The following is a 16,372-nucleotide window of genomic DNA, read 5'->3' as shown; positions in this document are numbered from 1 at the left end:
TTAGGGGAGTAAATTTTCTGCTATGAGGGTCTGAGGAACCTCAGACTGAGCACAGATAGAGTATGAGGACTACAGAAATATTTGCTAGTAGTGTACCACTCAGCTTTTTTTGTGAGTAATTCACAACTACAATCATCATAATTTCTTTCAGTAGGAGAGAGTTTGTGTTTAAAATATGCAACGCTAAACATCTCTAGGTGGCCTGACAATTGTGTGAGAATGGCTCCCACACCATAGTCAGAAGCATTTAAATCAAAGATAAGGGGGCATGTAGGATCCAGATGTTTTAGAATGGGGCTGCAATGAAATCTCTTTCAAATTTTGCTAAGGCTTGGGAGGCTTGACCTGTCCACTTCAATATGTTCACCCCTCCCTTTAATAGAGAAGTTAGGGGTGCTGCAATAGTAATGAAACTTGGTAATGAAATGAAATGGTGGTAGGAAACATTGTAGTGCCTTGAAATTAGTAGGGATAGACCACTTCTCAACTGCTTATACTTTGTGGTCATATATTGTCACTCCTTCAGGACTGATTATGTGACCAAGAAATGTAATGCTCATGAAATCTACACTTATCACCCTTACAAAGAACTTGTGATCCAAGAGTCTTTCTAAGCCATTTCTGACATGTCTCATGTGTTCATAAATAGGGGGATGGATAGAAAAATCCAGCAGGTCTATCAAGGTCTCGTTTATGAAAAACTGAAAGACAGAGGGTACATTAGCCAAACCATATGGCATGATGAGGTATTCATAGTGGCTGGAATTTGTGATGAAAGCCGTCTTCCACTAATCCTGATAAGGTTATATCCAGTGCTAAAGTCTAATTTTGTTAAGTACTTCACCACTCTTCACCCAAACCAATGGCAGCAGGTGACTCTGAGGGTCAAATATAATAATAATAATAATAATAATAATAATAATAATAATGTAGTGATCTGCAGGGGATACCGCCAGAGGACTGGCAGTGCCCAGCTGCAATCCTGCCTCGCCCTCTGGGGTAGGTATAACCTTAGAGGAGGCCGGTGCCAGGGCTGCAGCGGCACCTCTTCTGTAAGGTGCCAATCTGTCCCGATGCACGGGCCACCTTCCTACCCCTTGGAGGCAACTGAACCCGGTAAACAACTTCTCCAACTCTTTCTAGTACACTGCATGGCCCGATCCACTGGGAGTCTAGCTTAGGGCACCTCCCCTTCTTTCTCTGAGGGCTGTACACCCACACCAACTCCCCCACTATGAAATGTCGCCCTTTTGTTTTCAGGTCATAATTTCGCTTCTGCCGGGTCGCTGCTTTCATCAACTGCTTCCTTGCAAAATTATGAGCGACTTCCAATGTGTCCTGAAGCTTCCTAGCATACTCAGGGCCCGGGGGCACAGCAGGTGCATCAGGTGGCCTCCCGAAAGCCATTTCTCCTGGTGTTCTAATCTTCTAATCAACATCAAAAGGGCGGGGGTACAAGAGGTTGAGTCCTGCACAGCAGATCGTCATGCCATTAGAATAAATGGCAAGTGCCTGTCCCAATCTCGTTGATGCTTAGCAGTCACAATGGCTAGCTGTTCTGCAAGGGTCCTATTAAACCTCTCTACGAGGCCATCGCTTTGGGGGTGCAAAGGGGTGGTTCTTGTTTTGTGGATCCCCAATTTTTCACACCTTACTGAGAAGACACGTGACTCGAAGTTCCGGCCTTGGTCACTGTGTATGGATTCTGCAACCCCGAACCTGCAGAACATGCCATCTACCAATGCATCTACCACTGTCTCGGCTTCTTGGTCAGGCAGTGCGTAAGCTTCTGGCCATTTAGTGAAATAATCCATAGCCGTCAGCACAAACCTGTTACCCCTCTCTGAATGTGGAAAAGGACCTAATATGTCTACGCCCACCCTCTCCATTGGGCCCCCTACGGGGAACTGCTGAAGGGGAGCGAGGGACCGGCCAGGTGGCCCCTTGCGGGCAGTGCAATCATCACATCGCCGACAAAAATCCTCCACATATCTTCTCACGAGCCCCCAGTAAAAACTCTGTCTGAAACATTTGAGTGTTTTCGAAACCCCAAAGTGTCCAGAACCCACTGTTCCCTGGGCAGCCCTGATAACTCCCTCACGCAGCACCCAGGCCACCACCACCTGCCACCTCCCCTCCCCAGTGGCAGCGTCCTTCCACTCTCTCTGCAAAACCCCATCTCGCAAGCGCAGGTCCTTAAATTTGGCCCATAAGTTTTTTATGGACAGCGAGACAACGGCCACTTCCTCCCATGGAGGTTGCTGCTGAGCTTGGACCCACTGGATTACTGGCTGCAGGTCTGCATCTTCCTCTTGCAGCCGCCTCCAGTCCTCTATACCCACTGTCTCAACCGCCAAACACACTGGTGTATCGCCATGCTTGCAACCCCAGGAAGCACCACTGGCATCCAGGTTCTCCAGCTCTCTGTCCCTGGCCTCCCTCTTGTCACAGTACTGACACCCATTGGCTGAGCAAAGCCAACGAGAAAGAGTGTCTGCGTTTGCATGCCCTGACCCTGCACAGTGTACTACCGTCATGTTGTACGTCTGAAGTTCCTCAATCCAGCGTGCCAACTGGCCCTCCGGCTCTTTGAATGACATTAGCCACTGGAGAGCTGAATGATCAGTGCATACAGTGAAAGGTAGCCCGCACAGGTAATACTTAAAGTGTCGAACTGCAAAAAGCACAGCAGCAAGTTCCCTTCTGGTGACACAGTATCTGTGTTCGGATTTGTTGAACGCTTTGCTGTAGTAGGCCACGACCCATTCTCCCCCAGTTCCCACCTGAGACAGAACAGCTCAAATTACCCACACTGCTGGCGTCCGTGTCCAGAATGAAGAGAAGAGCCGGATCGGGGGAGCCACTATAGGGGCTGTGACCAGAGCCTGTTTCAGGGCAGCAAAAGAGTTTTGACACTCCTCAGTCCACGTGAAGGACTTGTTCTTCTTCAGCAGGTGGAAAAGCGGGTCTGCGATGGTAGAAAAACCCTGCACAAACCTCCTGTAATATGAGGCTAACCCTAAAAAACGTTTGAGCTGCTGCGAAGTTGTAGGAGTAGGCCACTTGCTGACTGCCTGCACCTTCTCTTCCATTGTGCCAATCCCCTGACCCCCGAGCTTGTGCCCCAAGAACGTCACCTCCCTCCTAAAAAAATGACATTTCTCTGGGTGCAGCTTCAAGCCAGACTCGCTCACGCGATCCAGCTCCTGAAAAGAGCTACCATGGACCAGAATGTAATCCAGGTACACCAGACACTGACCGTGGAATACCTGATAACACCCAGTCCATTAACCTAGCGAAGGTAGCCAGTGCATTGCAGAGGCCGAAGCAGAGCACCCTGAACTGCCATAACCCCCTATTTGTACAAAAACCGGTTTTTGGTCTGGCATCGGGAGCAAGTGGCACCTGCCAATAGCCAGTGCGCAGCTCCAGGGAAGTGAACCATGATGACCCAGCTACGAGGTCCAGTGACTCATCCACCCAAGGGATGGGATATGAGTCCTTCCTGGTGACCTTATTAAGGTGCCTATAGTCAACACAAAATCTCCACTGCCCCCCCTTAGGCACCATGACCACCGGTGTGGCCCACGCACTCTCAGACGACTCAATAATACCTGCTCGCTGCACATCCAACAAGGCCTTATCAGCAGCATCATGGCGGGCAAAAGGGAGCCTCCAGCGCCGCAACCTAATGGGCATGGCATCTCCTGTCTCAATTTCGTGCTGCACCAGATGTGTTCGCCCCACATCCCCATCCCCAAATGCGAAACAATGTTGGAAATCAACCAACAAATCCCAAAACTGCTCTTGCTGACTCTCATCCAAGTTTTCCCGATTCTTCAGCCACATCTCCCTCAAAGCACCCAACCCAATACAATAATAATAATGATAATAATAATAATAATAAGTTGTTCTCCGTTTAGCACTTTTATTATGCACAAGGTGTTTTCCAAAGGTGGAGCAAGGCAAACAGGATAACAAAAACAGCAAAAAGGCTAGGGACCAAGAAGCAGAGATGAATGCAAGGTTCAGTCAGAGAATTTCATGATGAGCAATCAAAAGAAAACAATTTAATACACAAATTCCAGGCACAGAGTCTAAGTCAACAAGTTGGAAAAACACCAAACTGGAAAAAAGAGCAGGGGTCATACACAGAAGTAATCTATGTATATTGCCAATGAAAAAAAAATGCTCACAAATGTAGGCAGCAAATGCAAACAAGATTTAGCAATGAGTGAAACAAACGGAGTATATACTATATATGGAGTCTGAATGAACTGGAATGAGCTACATGTGTATACAATTAATATCTTAAAATCTGTCTAAACACAAACAATTAACCACATCTTTCTTTATTCTGTATTCCAGGACACTCTCATTCTGGGAGCTGTTGGATCTGATAATTGGCGTGGAATGCTGTATGAGGTTACAGGATCTGAAGCTGGGATCAGTGAAATGGAAATCAAAGACGTAAACCTAAATAATGACTCGTACAATGGTAGGATGTTTGTTACAGAAGGACATGTCTCTGTTTCTTTCAGCTGTTAGTGGCATGGACTGTACATGTGGTTAGTGAAGGTCTAACACAGAACCTCAGTGGCTGAGTGTGTGTGTTCCTGTTGTGTTCCTGTCATGCTCAGGTTACTCTGTTGTGGTTGGACGGAGAGACAGAGTTTCTCTTGTGTTCTCTGGAGCACCAAGATCTAATCACAGCGGTCAGGTGACTCTGTTTAAAAAGATGACCCACAAATGGGAAGCCATGAGCAACATCTCTGGAGAACAGGTAAGAAACAGTCTCCACATGTTTACATTATTCACCTTTACACCAAATTCCTGTATCCTTTTGAGGAACTGAAGAGTTCTGGAATGTATAACACTCTCCTAAATGAGAAATACACAGTTACAAATGAGTTTGTGGTTTGTTTCCTCCACACTGTCAGGACTCTGACCATTAAACAGAGAACACAAACTGTGAGTTGGATCTGATATTTCAGATTGTGGTAAAAACAACAACACTGTAAACAGGCAGTGAGTTTAGATTTTTCTGTTGCACAAATATGATCTTATTTAAAGTGAATGTGGTGAAAGGGCCAGCTGGCTCCTGGTCATGTTAAACACCATCATTAATACAAAACTGATAAACACCTCAAACATGCATCACAGCTACACAACAGGTGCACTGAACCACGGCAGATACACAGCAGCAACAACAGCAGAACTAATGTAACCTCACATGAATCTTACACAGCTACACGGCATATACACTGAAATCACAACACAGCACATAAGCATCTGTAATGTTATAATTTATTAAATAATGCGTCTGTAGATCGGCTCGTATTTCGGTGGATCAGTGTGTGTGTTAGACCTGAACTCCGACAGCAACACTGACTTCCTCGTGGTTGGAGCTCCGCTGTATTACAAACCTCATCCTCAGAGAGAGGGACGGATTTACATCTACAGACTCACACAGCAGGTACACAGACACACACACACATGCACTCACACACACAGGACAGTACTGTGTGTTACTGGAACAGTATCATTCCATGAGACCTTAGCATACTGTACAGAGTGTTTAATTAAGCTTCACTTATTATCACACCCACCAGTTTATTTAGGCAATCTAAATATACTGTGCATGTATATAATGAAATTGTGGCTGACTGTGTTTGTGTGTGTGTGTGTGTGTGTGTGTGCAGCTGAAGTTGGAGAAGGAGTTGGAGATAAGTGAATCAGCTCAGAGTCGGTTTGGGATGACTCTAGCTGCTGTAGCAGATCTGAATGGAGACCAGCTGCAGGATTTAGCTGTTGGAGCTCCACTGGAAGACAATCAAAAAGGAGCCATTTACATTTACCTCGGCAACCATGAACACGGCATCCGCCCCAAGTACAGCCAGGTACAACTCCAAAACATCTGCCCCCAGTACAGCCAGGTACAACAACATACATCTGCCCCAATACAGCCAGGTACATCTCCAAACATCTGCCCCCAGTACAGCCAGGTACATCTCCAAAACATCTGCCCCAAGTACAGCCAGGTACAACTCCAAAACATCTGCCCCCAGTACAGCCAGGTACAACAACAAACATCTGCCCCAATACAGCGAGGTACATCTCCAAACATCTGCCCCCAGTACAGCCAGGTACAACTCCAAAACATCTGCCCCAATACAGCCAGGTACTACAACAAACATCTGCCCCAATACAGCCAGGTACAACAATAAGTATCTGCCCCAATATAGCCAGGTACTACAACAAACATCTGCCCCAATACAGCCAGGTACAACTCCAAACACAGATAAACAGGATGTACACTATATAAATCATATACAGAATATTTTGAATGTGATGCATGTTTTTGTGTGTTTGTGTGTGTGTGTGTGTGTGTAGAGAATTGCGGCAAGTTCCATCTCTAAGCAGCTTCAGCATTTCGGTTTGGCGATCGATGGTGTGATGGACATGGGACAGGATGGTCTGACGGACATTGCTGTTGGAGCACAAGGGATCGTTTTACTCCTGAAGTATGAATTACTTCCCAAATAATTTAATATGTTTTAAACACAGCTTTATATTTATAGTTGAATCAAGTGTGCAGTAAGGACATGAAATTGCTCCTGAAATTGAGAGTTACACGTGTGGGAGTTTCTCAGTTACGCGTGATTCTGATCTCAACTTAAGTGCATTTTTCTTGAGTGATATGAGGAATGAGGAGCAGTATTAAGTGCAAGTCAGAGGCATGAACTACATGTAGGTGATGCTAATAATCTGAATGAGGAGCTCAGAAAATCCACTTAAGCAGCTGCGTAACCCGACTCTGAATACAAGGAACTCTTTTCTAACTTTTGTAATTGGTTCTCTCAGAACTCGGCCGGTTGTGTCCATATCAGCGAAGCTCAGTTTCTCTCCCTCTGAAATCAGCCTGAATAAGTTCGACTGCCTGGGCAGCTCGGAAAATGCATTTGCCGTCATTACTCTCAGCACCTGCTTCAGTATGACAGAGAACACCAACAGCAAAGGTATGATCACCTGGAACACATGCACACATGCTAACTCAGAGCGCAGGTACACACAACAAACACACAACATATACACAGCACACACACAATATACACTAGGGGTGTAATGCACCTCTATTTGTATCTGTATCTAATTATTGCTCAAAATATTCTGTTTCTGTCTTCAGATTTAAACCAGAAGTGGAAGTGGTCTATATTTTTGTAATATTTTTGTAATTTCGCCTCTGTACATCAACACAATGGATTTGAAATGAAGCATTAAGATATGATTGAAGTGTGGACTTTCAGCTTTAATTAAATGGGTTTAACAAAAATATTGCATCAAATGTTTAGGAATTACAGCCATTTTTTACATCGTTCCTCCATTTTCACAGACTCAAAAGTAATTGGACAAACTAACTGTGACACTCTCCCAAATTTTAGCGGAAATGAGGAAGCAGGACGCAGGCTTGGGAATAACTCAAGAGGCATTTTATTCTGTGTCTTTTGCTTTTGATTTTCAGTGGTTTTATTTTCCCTAATACACACACGCATGCGGCTCTGTGCTGGTTGCTCTCTCTCTCTCTCTCTCTAGGCGTACGTCTCTCTCCCTCTTATCCTCGTCTTGGCTCACCGCAAGCAGACAAACACTTTAGTAGAATTCCCCGCAGGTGTGCATTCCTTACCACTCACCTTCTCTGGCTCCGCCCTCTATTCACAAACCAGCCCCCCCACCCTGCCAACAGAGGAAATCTACCACAGCCATCTGTACCCATGGCTTGTGGACCACCTAGAAATTAAATGGCTGAAATGCCAGATACCAACGAGTGATCCACGTGTTGGCATCCTTCATGCAGTGCAGCCATCTGTACCGACAGATAGTATTGGAGGGTGAGGACCACCCACTTGATGGCCAGAGTCTCCTTCTCTATCGTGTTGTACCTCGTCTCTCGCACGGAGATCTTACGGCTGATGTACAGCATGGGGAGCTCCTCGCCCTCCACCTCCTGGGACAACACGGCCCCCAGTCCTCTGTCCGCCGCGTTAGTCTGCAAAATAAAAGGGAGAGAGAAGTCAGGAGAATGCAAGAGCGGTCCGCCATAGAGTGCAGCTTTTACCTGAGTGAAAGCTTGCTAGCAAGGCTCTGTCCACTGGACCGGATCTGGTGCCCCCTTTTTAATGAGATCAGTCAGCGGGCTGGTGATGTCTGAATAATTAGGCACAAACCTCCGATAATAGCCAGCCAGCCCCAGAAACTGTCTCACCTCCTTTTTGGAGTTGGGTCTCAGGCAGGCCGCAAATGCTGCCTTCAAATAGAAGCCCAGAATCCATACTTCCACGCGCCTAACCAATCGAGCAGTTCATCAGTGTAAGGCATTGGGTATGCGTCGAATTTAGACACTGCGTTGACTTTTCTAAAGTCCACACAAAAACGAACTGTCTCATCGACCTTGGGCACCAAAACCACTGGGCTGCTTCAGTCACCGTGAGACTCCTTGTTTACTCCCATGTTGAGCATAGCCTTGAGTTCATCCTGAATCACATTTTTTCCGTCTTGCAGACGACAGGGGCGGCTGTGTACCACCACCCCTGGGGTTAACTCAGTCTGCAATTTAGCAACATCCATGGTTTGGGACGGACATTGAGGACACTGCGAGGCTTCCGCCCGTACAATAACTCAAATAGGGAAAACTGTGCGGAGGCTTGTGGGACCTCTCACACAGGATCTCTTTCTGGATCCCGACTCAGGAGATAACATGGAAGAGTGCTTCTTATGTTGCTTCTGGGTATCGCGTTGCATAGTCCACTAGACCTAACACAAAGCGATGCCCTCGTGCAGTTCGATCTAATGGCCCAACGAGGTCCATGCCAATTCTTTTGAAGGGGACCTCGATTAATGGGAGCAGGCGCAATGGCACTTTTGGGGTGGCCAGCAGATTCACCAGCTAATATTCATGACATGCCGCACACCACCTTCACACGTTGCCACGAATGCCTGGCCAATAGAAGATAGTCCAGTGTTTTGTCCTGTCCTAAGTGCCATAAGGTCCATAACGTTTGAAACCCTAGTCAATTTGTGCCCAGGATTAGTGGATGGGTGAGACGAAGACTAATTTTTGCTCCCGAAATTGAATGATGACTGGCACTAGCGGATATTCATGAATATCCCCATGCACGCACCTCACATTCTCCAAACGTGCCTTTCCAAATGCCTCACCTTGAACCAAGCATTGGTGAATTGAGGTCTGGCTACAGCCTGAATTCACCAATGCACAGTATGTACTCCCTTGAACACTCACTGGTATGCGATACGTCCCACCTCAATCGGGGGTGGCCTGAGCTGCGTCAGGGGTCCGGACTAATGCCCCCACCTCCATCACCTCGCATTGGACCTGGTAATACCCAGACTTCCCCCTATGCCAGCACACCGGCCCAGGCTTTACTCCCACGCCTACGGCCCCGGATTCACCCACCTGGGGGAGAAAGGAGACAGGCACAGGGGGAGAGGAAATGGGAGGGAAAGCACGAGTTCAGGGAACTGGTTTCAGGGAATTGGCCCCATTTCCGGGAGCAGGGATGGGGAAAGGGTGGGGAGGAGGGGGAGAGACACAAGAGCGATAGAAAAAGAAAGGGAGAAGGGAGGGGCTCATCTGCCCCCAGATACATCACCAAGTGGTCCTCTGCCAACTGGACTGCCTCGTCAAACGACACCGGTCAGTGGCACTGGACCCACTCCAGAAGTCAGGCAACAAACTGCTCCAGCACCATGAGGTCGATCACATCCCTGGCACGGTGTCCCTCAGCCAGCAACCACCTTTGGCAGGTGTCCCATAGCTTCTGGGCGAAAGCAAATGGCCGGCCGAGCTCACAGAAGGTCAGCGAACAGAAGCGCTGATGGTGCTGTTCTGGGGTTCGGCCGACCTGTTGCAAAATCACCTGTTTCAGGTCCGGGTAGTCCAGCATGTTGGTGACCGGTAGCCACCGGTGACCACGGCGGCCTCCGCGATAATGGGAGGGATGTGAAGATGTCGGCTAGTGGTGAGGACTCCATGATGGTGTCTTCCTTAGAATTCCCGGGTTTCGGCACCAGTGTGACACTCTCCCAAGTTTGGGCAGAAATGAGGAAGCAGGAGGCTTGGGAATAACTCAAGAGGCGTTTTATTCTGTGTCTTTTACTTTCGCTTTTAAGTGGTTTTATTTTTCCTAATATACACACACATGCGGCTCTGTGCTGGTTGCTCTCTGTCTCTCTCTCTAGACGTGCATCTCTCTCCCTCTTATCCCCGCCTCGGCTCACCGCAAGCAGACAAACACTTTAGTAGAATTCCCCGCAGGTGTGCTTTCCTAACCACTCACCTTTTCCAGCTCCGCCCTACATTCACAAACCGGTGCTCAAAGCCCCCGCTTCCACACTACCATAATCATTAATTTTAGGATTATTTTTAATACTTGGATGCAAATCCTTTGCAGTCAATGACTACCTGAAGTCTGGACCCCATGGACATCACCAAATGCTGAGTTTCCTCCCTTGAGATGATTTGCCAGGCCTTTACTGCAGCCGCCTTCAGTTGCTGCTTGTTTGTGGGTCTTTCTGCCTTCAGTTTTGTCTTCACTAAGTGAAAAACAGCTCAATTGGGTTGAGGTTATCAGACATTTATGAACATTTAATTTCTTCGCCTTAAGAAGCTCTTTGGTTGCTTTCGTGGTATGTTTTGGGTCATTATCCATCTGTACTGTGAAGCACCGTCCTATCAGTTTTGCAGCATTTGACTGAATCTGAACAGAAAGTATAGCTCTATACACTTCAGAATTCATCCTGCTACTTCTATCAGCAGTCACAAAGAAAGATTTCTGCAATCATCCACTTTAGTTGTCTTCCATGGTCTTCCAGGCCTTTTGGTGTTGCTGAGCTAGCCAGTGAATTCCTTCTTTTTATGAATGTACCAATTCCAGTAGCAGTTTCTGCTATCTCTCTGATAGGTCTGTTTTGATTTTTTCAGCCTAACGATGGCCTCCTTCACTTGCACCTCTTTGGACCACATATTGAAAGTTCCCATGAACAGATACCAAATGCAAATTCAACTCTTGGAATCAACTCCAGACCATTTATCTTCTTAATTTGTTATGAAATTAGGAGGAAACAGGCCACATCTGACCATGACAACTGCTTATCAGTCATTTGTTCAATTACTTTTGAGCCTGTGAAAATGGAGGAACTCTGTAAATATGGCTGTAAATGACTAATGCAATATTTTTGTTAAAGCTTTGAATAAAAGCTGAAAGTCTACACTTCAATCACATCTTGATTCCTTCATTTCAAATCCATTGTGGGTGTGAAAATTGTATCACTGTCCAAATACTTACGGACCCAATGTGTGTGTGTGTATATATATATATATATATATATATATATATATATATATATATATATTTATTTATTTATTTATTTATTTATACTGAAGCAACTGAAGCAAGCTGCTGATGTGAACATGAACAGTGCATCTCCAATTTCTATAATGTTAATGATATTTATTCCATGATCAGGGTTGACAGGTTCCACCATAATGTCATATGAAAGATGTTCTTCAAAACTGCATATTTAAGTAAAAATAAAAAGTAAAAAGTAATTAGATTACATCCCCAGCATACACACAACATACATTTACATTCCATGAGCACAGGTAGGCTCAGGTAACAAACACAAACACAAACATAGAGACAAACACAATAGTACCAGTAGTGCCAGTACTTTAAGCAGGTCTAGTAAGCACCGCTAAGGCACTGCTATGATAACTGTGACTGTAGATATCACCTCTTCCTCTCAGGGGCAGTGAAGAGTGGTCTGAACGTGTCGTTGGAGCTCAATGCTGATGCTGTGAGACAGGACAGTCGGGCGTTTTTCATTAAGGAAGAGAAGACGTCCAGGAGTCTGGTGATGTCTGTGCTGCTGAACTCAGAGTTTTCCTGTTACAACCATACAGTCTATATGCACGTATGTTCCATCTCTTTACAACACTGAGAAGCAAGAGATAAAATGTCCTGATAGAATACATTATCTTCCTGTCACTCTGTCACACCATCATCTGTAGTCATAATTATAAATTTGTGTTCAATAAATCTTTAGATTAGAGGTCTCTGAATGTTTGATCTGATTCTTGTGCATTTTGCAGTGTTTATGATGTGTTGCTTTATCAGCTTTTCAGCCACAGACTGCTGTTCTCTGTCCTTTGGGATGTCTGGGATAGTCTCTGTATCCCAGTCGTCATCCCACAGAATGATCCGGTGTTGATCTTCTAGATGGGAGACCTTGAGGCACTCTGAGACAGGGCAAATGTCTCTTCTGTTTTCATGGCATTTCTTCCCCTTCACTAGAACTACACAGGACCGGTCACTGAGTGGGTCATTGCAGATGCCAAGTGCTGGCAGGGTCATTAGGGTATAGAAGGACTGTTACTGTTTGGCTTTGGAAGGTGACTGACATGTCACATGCTTGAGTATTGTAATGATGCTTCATACTATATATATGGAATAGTAATCTACCATAATGAGGTATGTAGAGTTAATGATAGTGAATAAGACCATTCCCACTTTGGACCATGGGATGTGAGGGAGTCAGTGTGGAACGAGTGCCTCCTTCTGTTATCTAGGCTGGACTGAGTTGGTGGCACAACTGTTAATAAAGTTCTTAATGACATTGTAATGACACTGCCCAAAGGATTGTTTCATATGCTTCTCTGAGACTGGCCTCAATCCCATAGTAGTCAGTGTGAATCTTTGGTAAGAAGAGGGGGCATAATGTTTCAGGATTAAAAACCCTGTTGCCTTTAAATATTAGGCCACTGTCTGTGGTGAGGTAATCTTTGTATGTCCAGAAGGGCTGCAGGAAGCAATGAACACCTTGTTTGTTGTTTGTTGTTGCAGGTGACAATGTGGCAATTTAGGCATTCAGCAATTGATATAGGAGGTCTTGGGCTTAGTGGGTTTGATGGATTCCAGAGACTTTGTTGAAATATTGATGGTACTTGTGTACCTCACTTGCTTCAGGTCTTCTGTTGTCAGGTCCATAGCATAGACCATGGCTTGTGCATGCATTTGCATGTGTGTTGTATTTGTTTGGGGTGCTCTGGACAGAAAGTCAGCTACATGTAAATCTTTGCCTTGTTTGTATTGAATGTGTAACAGATATTTCTGTAGTCTGAGCATCATTCTCTGTAATCTCTTGCTTCAAGAAGTTTGTGGTCACTGTGCACAGTGAGGTGCTATCTGCTATGTAAATATTGGTCAAATTTTTCATATGCATTACAATGGCAAGGCATTCTTTTTTTATTTGTGCATAATTTTGCTCCATTGGGGTCAGTGTCCTGGAGGCAAACACAACAGGTTGTCCGGTAGCCATTCAACTTCACGACTTCCTGGTTTCCTACAACTGTGGTGCTGTACATGAGAGACTGACTAGGTGGGAGCACCCCCTTTTGCATGGCTATCTCTTAACAAGTACATCGTATTTATAAAAAATGAATCACAGTTAAAATCATGCCTACAATGAAAGGGTAAAAGTTGCTCACAAAAGTTGCTCACAAGTCAGACACTGCGGGTCATTCCTAGTTTAGGAACATTTTATAACCATTATCTAAAATTTTAAAACATTTATATTTTATTAATAAAGTTAATATTTTATATACTACTTTTATTTGTTGCCTGTTATAATGTGAGAAAGCCAAATTCCTCATAACTTGATTTAAGCTTGAAGTGAATTATAAATCATCATGATGTAGATGTTAGTAAAGCAATCTTTTCACTGTGTCTCTGTGTTTCAGAGCTGTGTGAAGGACACAGTGTCTTCGGTGTTATTCCGACTCAACTTCCACCAGTCTGATCATCAGCCGAACAGCTCCAACTCCATACTCAACATCGACAGCAAGACCACGGCTCATGTAGAGGTGAGTCACACAACTGTCATGCCGAGAGCTGATTGGCTGAATTAGAGTCTATATGTGAACTGATTGGCTATCACTTAGCAGTGATATATTTTCAATTTAAAATTTTAAATGATTTATTGAAATATAATAATTTACATAGATTTCTGTTGTGAACATGTGTGTGTTTTCCAGGTTCCCTTTCAGATTAACTGCAAAAACAGGAGCTGTGTATCAGACCTGCAGCTGGACTTTAACTTCCTGTAAGAATCCAATTCTTCAAATTTCTGCAAATCTGTATTTCTGCCAAATGTGATTTCTGTGTTGGTTCTAAAATATGTGTCATTTTAAAGTTCAGTACCAAGTGCTATCACGCACAGAATCTGTTCTAGTCATTTCTTGGTGGTAATTATTAGTGTTATTCCCAGAGTGTGAGGAAGTGTGTACACTCTGTATGATGCACTGCAAGGTATAACAGTGAGAAATGGCTGTGACAGTACATCAGATTTACAGCTGCAACATTCAGAGAAGTGTGTAAGGAAAGTGTGTATACAAAGTTGATGTTTTTTTGTGATGCAGGTTTTGCACACACATCCCAAACCAAATGTTTCACACTAGCATTTAGAATTCATACAGGATGAAATGACGTGATTTTGTGTGTGTGTGTGTGTGCGCGTGTGTGTGTGTGTTTAGGAACAGCACATTGCTGGTGGTGGACCAGGCATCTTTTATCATCCATGTGACTCTACTGAATAAAGGAGATGACTCGTTCAACACCAGTGTGGTTCTTTTCTACCCTCCTGGATTATCACTCTCGATGTTCAAGACCATTGAGGTACAGCACTCTTTTCCCCCACACTTTATTTATCACTCTAATAGTCAAAATCATAAAAGGATCTGACTCTGACTCTGATTGTGACTCTGACTCTGATTCTGATTCTGACCGTGACTAATAGTCAAACTCAGAAAAGAGTCTCACTCTGATTCAGATTGTGATCCTCATTCAGATTGTGATTCTGACTCTGATTCTGACTCTGACTCTGATTCAGATTCTGACTCTGACTCTGATTGTGACTCTGATTCTGACTCTGATTGTGACTCTGATTCTGATTCTGACTCTGATTGTGACTCTGACTCTGACCGTGACCGTGACTCTGATTCTGACTCTGATTGTGACTCTGACTCTGATTGTGACTCTGATTGTGACACTGATTCTGATTCTGACTCTGACTCTGATTGTGATTGGTCCAGTGGAACAGAAGGACTCTGAGCAGTTGTGGAGATCGTGATGATGGAGCACTGAATAAAACCACCTGCAGTATCAGTTTACCGGTTTATCGCAGAGACACGCGTGTAAGAGCAACACACTACACACTAACTCAGCATTACACAACACGCACTACACTACACACTACACACTAACTCAGCATTACACAACACACACTACAGTACACACTACAGTACACACTACACACTAACTCAGCATTACACAACGCACACTACACTACGCACTACACACTAACTCAGCATTACACAACGCACAATACAGTACACACTACACACTAACTCAGCATTACACAACGCACACTACAGTACACACTACACACTAACTCAGCATAACACAACACACACTACAGTACACACTACACACTAACTCAGCAGAACACAACACACACTACAGTACACACTACAGTACACACTACACAATAACTCAGCATAACACAACACACACTACAGTACACACTACACACTAACTCAGCATAACACAACACACACTACAGTACACACTACAATACACACTACACACTAACTCAGCATAGCACAACACACACTACAATACACATTACACAATAACTCAGCATAACACAACACACACTACAGTACACAATACACACTAACTCAGCATAACACAACACACACTACAGTACACACTACACACACTACACACTAACTCAGCATAACACACCACACACTACAGTACACACTACAATACACATTAACTGAGCACAACACAACACACACTACAATACACACTACACACTAACTCAGCATAGCACAACACACATTACAGTACACACTACACACTAACTCAGCAGAACACAACACACACTACAGTACACACTACACACTAACTCAGCATAACACAACACACACTACAGTACACACTACACACTAACTCAGCATAACACTACACACACTACAGTACACACTACACACTAACAGCAGAACACAACACACACTACAGTACACACTACACACTAATTCAGCAGATCTACTCACAGTGTACTATAAGGCATTATAATGTGTGTGCTGTAGGCCGTGTTTGAGGGTGTGTTCCGCATCTCACACTCTTACAACTGGACTGACAGCATGCAGATGACACTTGTGGCCAGCAGGTAAACACACACACACACACCCTCCCACAAACACACACACTCACACACACACAAACACACA

At 44.7% G+C, this 16,372-nt stretch overlaps 1 protein-coding gene across 1 annotated transcript in view; it reads left to right on the top strand.

Annotated features, from left to right (window-relative positions):
• Positions 1 to 16,372, top strand: part of LOC113529661 (integrin alpha-M) — a 67,000-nt gene that overhangs the window by 21,071 nt on the left and 29,557 nt on the right. The window contains exons 10-21 of the mRNA XM_053229772.1: positions 4,369 to 4,498; positions 4,641 to 4,783; positions 5,330 to 5,476; positions 5,703 to 5,900; positions 6,394 to 6,524; positions 6,865 to 7,019; positions 11,825 to 11,991; positions 13,817 to 13,939; positions 14,111 to 14,178; positions 14,609 to 14,750; positions 15,167 to 15,268; positions 16,232 to 16,311. Coding sequence (XP_053085747.1) covers positions 4,369 to 4,498; positions 4,641 to 4,783; positions 5,330 to 5,476; positions 5,703 to 5,900; positions 6,394 to 6,524; positions 6,865 to 7,019; positions 11,825 to 11,991; positions 13,817 to 13,939; positions 14,111 to 14,178; positions 14,609 to 14,750; positions 15,167 to 15,268; positions 16,232 to 16,311 — 1,586 coding nt within the window. The remainder of the gene's footprint in view (positions 1 to 4,368; positions 4,499 to 4,640; positions 4,784 to 5,329; positions 5,477 to 5,702; positions 5,901 to 6,393; positions 6,525 to 6,864; positions 7,020 to 11,824; positions 11,992 to 13,816; positions 13,940 to 14,110; positions 14,179 to 14,608; positions 14,751 to 15,166; positions 15,269 to 16,231; positions 16,312 to 16,372) is intronic.

Source organism: Pangasianodon hypophthalmus, chromosome 26, assembly GCF_027358585.1.
Source record: "Pangasianodon hypophthalmus isolate fPanHyp1 chromosome 26, fPanHyp1.pri, whole genome shotgun sequence".
NCBI lineage: Eukaryota > Metazoa > Chordata > Actinopteri > Siluriformes > Pangasiidae > Pangasianodon > Pangasianodon hypophthalmus.
Note: the sequence above shows the minus strand (reverse complement) of the source record. Positions and strands in the feature narration are given on the sequence as shown.